The sequence below is a fragment of the Cyprinodon variegatus genome, unplaced genomic scaffold (assembly GCF_000732505.1).
Source record: "Cyprinodon variegatus isolate N-32 unplaced genomic scaffold, C_variegatus-1.0 Scaffold89, whole genome shotgun sequence".
NCBI classification, from domain to species: Eukaryota; Metazoa; Chordata; class Actinopteri; order Cyprinodontiformes; family Cyprinodontidae; genus Cyprinodon; species Cyprinodon variegatus.
In genome coordinates this window covers 1,251,235-1,256,092 of record NW_015150542.1, presented here as the reverse complement: position 1 = coordinate 1,256,092, position 4,858 = coordinate 1,251,235, and the positions used below count along the sequence as shown (strand labels likewise).

The window sequence follows — 4,858 nt, the reverse complement described above, 5'->3', positions numbered from 1 at the left end:
GTCATTGAAGAGCGCTGACGACCCGGTGAGTAGCATATTTTAAAAAAAGAACGTTCGAGGTTGTTTTAAGGACATTATCGGACATGCACTATGGAAGCCATTCTGAAGCAGCCAGGGGGGGATTCTGCATGAGCCAAAAAGCAGAGACAGGACCAATCGTCAAAATTTTGGTGTCGATCATTCGATTTCATCCTGAACACTACAGAAAATGGGCTAAAAGTGTTAAAAACCGGAATTTTCCTTTAAAGGAACATTTTTATACAACTCTGAATTATAATGTCCTTGTACTTAATTCTTTTAGTTTTATAACTAATGGCAACAGTGTAATTTTTAACTTTGCATCATCTTGAAGAACAATTAATTTTGGTACATTGTGAACCACAAATAAATTAATTGTCAGAATGAAACAAATTATTTTGATGGTTTATTTTTTTATATACTAAAAGGCCATAACGAAAATGAGCTTAAATTAAATGAAACTAACAACACTATTTTTAAAATTTAAGGAGTAGAAAGGGGAGATAACTTCAAAAGATTGTAGAAGAAAAGCGTTGTCTAAGATATATTACACCAGTAAAATATAGAGAGACAAAATTTCTACTTATGTGAGGTAAAGAGGTATTCATACTTTTTATTTTACACATCTGCATCATGTATAGGAATATACAGTGGGTTAGGCTAAAGTGTTTCTGCATTAACCTCTGTGGGTTTATGTGTTTGAGAAATCAAAACATTCAGCGAAAAAAACAGTGTTATAGCAAATAAAATCAAATAAATTGGCTCATTAGAAACAATGATTTCAAATGGCTTTTAAAGATAGTATTAAACCATAAAAACTTCCACAAAAATGTTTTTACATTAAAACCTTTAAGCTTTGTGGTATTATAGAAGGATTTTATGTGATAGTCCCACATATAGTAGAGCCTAAATGCTATGAGAAAGGGGCATGATAAGTAATTCTCAAACATTTTGCCTGAAGACCACCTTTAAGTGCAAAACAGCTACAAACGTGTGGAAGGAGGTGGTCTGGTTACATCATACCAAAAAAATAAATGTTGGCCTACATTCAGAATATTGGTTGGCAGGAGAGTGATTGTAAACCTCACCCTGAATACATCAGTCCTATTGTAAAACATGGTGCTGGCTGCATTGTGCTGTGGGGGTGCAATTTTAAGCATACATAAAGCTGGTGAGAGATGGGAAGGAGGATGACGCTTACTAAAGGGCAGTTCTGGCAGAAAACCTGTTGAGAAGAGGGTGGATGATCACTTTCAAACAGGATCAAAAACCTTAAACATACAGCAACAGCAGTAATTAAACAGTTTACATCAAAGCATGTTTGTGTTTGAATGGCCCACTCAAAGTCAAGACCTAAAAAAATGGATGGCAAATCTGTTTATGTCAATTTCTGCCTGTTGGTCTTGATAAAAAAAGAAAAGAAAAAGGAAAAACATGTTCCTGTGGAGCTGAAATGTATTTCCACAAACAGCTGGAACCATTTTCTTTAAGACCAACTGTGTCAGAATCCTGTGCTGCGACTCCATCCATCGGACGAACCATTACACTCAATTTACACGTTTACCTCAAACATCCCTGTGGGTGTCGTAATGACTGAGGTGAGTTCAAAGCACCTTCAGGAGAAACAGACGGCTAAAAATGACTTCATCACCAGAGTCGGACATTCTGGTAGGTGACACAATCATTATCAATAATCCAAAATGTTTAATTAATGCTCCTATCATCAGTAAGACAAAAGTTTTTTTTTATGTAGCCAGTTTTGTTCAGCCAAACCGAATAAGCCACAGAGATAAGAGAAGGCCTTCATCAACAAACCCACTTCTCTGGCTAGAAGAGAAAAAGTGGTTATGGTCTGGAAAAGGCAGAAAAACAAAGCCAAGAAAAAAAAAACAAAAACAAGGTTGTATAGCCTGAAGTTTAAAGATTAAGCAGCTGATTTGCAACTATGGAACACAGATGGAGGGTTAAAAGCTGGACGTTCTTGTCTGAGCTGTGCTGCGTTTCTGAGCATGCGGGTGGTTTGATGTCCCTGGTTTCCTGTGCCTTCCATCGCTTGTGTTTTTAATAGACGGCCTGTCGGGGCGGGGCTCGACCACAGCTAGAACACTCTGCTGCCATTTTGGCCTCAAATACGCAGTCCCCACAGCCCTGTCTGCAATTTCAAAATAGGTCGGCCCCACCAACCACATCCCTACCCCCCAGCAAAGTGGAAAGCGGCAGGGAAAATAAGAACCATGCCTGTGGGCCGTTATTCTTCCTAGGCTTTAGCCAGAAGGACAGCGTGGAGGAAGCACCTGCCTCGACCCCTGATCCTTCGTTCTACTTGCAGGTGGAAAGAAAATAAGATTTCTTTATCACTCTCTGCCTCTCCAGCCACACCAAAAATGTCTAGCTGATATCTGTGGCTTGTTTAAAGCTGTAATACCTAAAGCTTGAGCCAGTTGCTCAGTATAGGGGCTTTGATATTAACATGCTCTGTTCCAGCTTAAAGGCCAATCTGTGCCTCGAAGCAAACTGGATCTGATAAGGCTGATAAGGCTTTTCTATTGGGAAAGATTTTTTATACAGCCATGCAGCAGGTGACTTTATCTGATTAACTTCCCCATGTGTCCGCTTAAAGCAAAAAAAACAAAAGCAGTAAGAAAAAACAATCGTTACCCAAGGATCCACATTCAGTATCTTTTCGTCCCTCTTGCTCTTAAAGAGAAGTCCATTTGGGTCATCATAAACCACCAAGAAGTTGGGACTAGAGTTGGAGGTGGCTGCTTGTGTCCTCCAGTTGTAGTAGCTGTGAAGGAAATGGGATAAAATTGATCCAGCAATTCAACAAGGTTTTAAATGAAGAATAAAAATGGATGCTATAGGCACAGTTCAGATTGGTTTGTAGATCTCCACTCATTTTCTGTGCATTTCTGCTAACTGACCATGAATACATACTGTATTGTGTAGAGCAGGGGTGCTCAAGTTCAGCCCTTTTAGATGCATCTCTTCTCTAACACACCTGAATCGAAAGGTCAATCCCCACATTTAGCCCAGTAGAGGCATGGTAATGAGCCACTCATTTGATTCAGGTGTGTTAAACGGGGTGCATCAAAAAGTTGCAGGATAGGAGCTCTTAAGGACTGGACTTGAGCACCCGTGGTGTAGAGCATACTTAAAATGATAAAGGCAGATATGTTCAGGTCAAAGGGTGGAGTGTCACACCCCAAAAAACTGTCCAGCAGTCCAGGGGATGATATTTAAAGGTCCTATATTATGCTAAATCCTCATTATGAATATTTTGTAACAGTCATATGGGTCTCAAGGCTTGTGTATGAGATTCACAAATGAAAAAAAAAGCACTTTCACCTCTCACATTGCCTTGTTTCATCTCTTAGCTAATGTGTTCTCAAAATGCTCTATCTGAAAATGCATGACCTCTGTAATGTCATAAGGGGAAATAACCAATCCGTGCCATCTTTCTGCTTACTCACACCAAGCATCCAAACAGACAAGACTAAGCTAATAGCTAATCAGAGCTGCTGCTATTAATTACTGCATCAATGAGAGCAAAGTCTTTTTACCACCTTCATCTGAGCCCCTGAAGACTCAGTGGATGGATTTTGTATTGGATGGAAATTTACCTGCAAAACTTCAGAAGGTTTGAAAGAGGATTACAACATAGGCACTTAAAAAGCAGGCTTCGCCAAACACGTTCATTTGAGTATTGGATTAATACCTTTTCTTCTGTATTGTTCCTCGCTCTTCTGCACCATCTTTAGAAACTCTATGGGGGCGCGGCCTCTTCCGGAAGATGCCTGAATGAGGATGTTTGTGGTAAACTACATGCTGTCTGCCTAATCTGATAGGAGTTTTCCTGCGCAAATGGTGAAAAAATGCTTAGGGCACCTCATTCCTATTTTTCTTTTATTTTCAAATGTAGCATAAAATTGGACCTTTAACAAAAAAAAACTGTATAAAATCTAGCAGAGATCCCACAGCAACCATGATATGTATCAACCTTCAGTTCATCAGCTGCTGTTCAGCAGGTCTGGTAGCTCTTTGGTAATCGCTTCTTATGTCAAACATTCTGTATCTTTCCAAGCAAATTCTACAGTAGCAGGAAAGAGCCAAAGATCTTCATTAAAATAGGTTATTTGGGAAGATGTTGGTTATTTATTTAACACAGCAGTAATTTACCCCTTAGAAAACATGTAACCAACTTTCTGAATGTTTCAAAGATCCGAGCTCATATATCAGTATAAAGGCTACTTGAACGAAAATTAGACTAAAAGCAGCACTAATTGGAAGACAAACAGTGAATGATTTTCAGAAATCCCATTGAGATATTTATCAGTACCTGTGATGCTGTGTTGCCCTTAAGGCATTTCTATTAAGAAGTAAGTTCACAAGGTTAAATAAATAACCTTAACTTGTTGTTTAACTTAGTTTTTACCAACATCTTGCAAACACTACAGATGCACATGGGAACAGATGATCACTGGCCAGAGTTACTTAACAAACCCTGACAGGCTGTTGGGAACCATTGGGGCTAACAGATTGTGCTAACAAGGCCAAAGGGTGAGCATTACAAGAAGGTTGCTTTGATTTGATTCCATTTATCTGTTACAAAAAGTTAGGGGACTCCCTATATATAATATAATATAGGAAGTACCATCTCAATATATCTTACATAATATAAGGTCTACTACCTTAACAGTGAAAGAGGTTGCATGCCAACTGGGATTAAAAAAAGCCAAACTAATATACAACAGTAAACATAGACCTATATGAAATGTTCCACACAAAGGGCCGGATCTATCAAAGGTTTGCGTGTATAAAAACGTGAGCTATTTCACTG

At 38.9% G+C, this 4,858-nt stretch overlaps 1 protein-coding gene across 1 annotated transcript in view; it reads right to left on the bottom strand.

The window, feature by feature from the left end:
- The window catches only part of LOC107083980 (chromosome unknown open reading frame, human C4orf22), a 120,106-nt gene that overhangs the window by 2,389 nt on the left and 112,859 nt on the right, over nucleotides 1–4,858 (bottom strand). Inside the window, exon 5 of the mRNA XM_015373600.1 lies at nucleotides 2,677–2,806. Within this exon, the coding sequence (XP_015229086.1) occupies nucleotides 2,677–2,806 (130 nt within the window). The remainder of the gene's footprint in view (nucleotides 1–2,676; nucleotides 2,807–4,858) is intronic.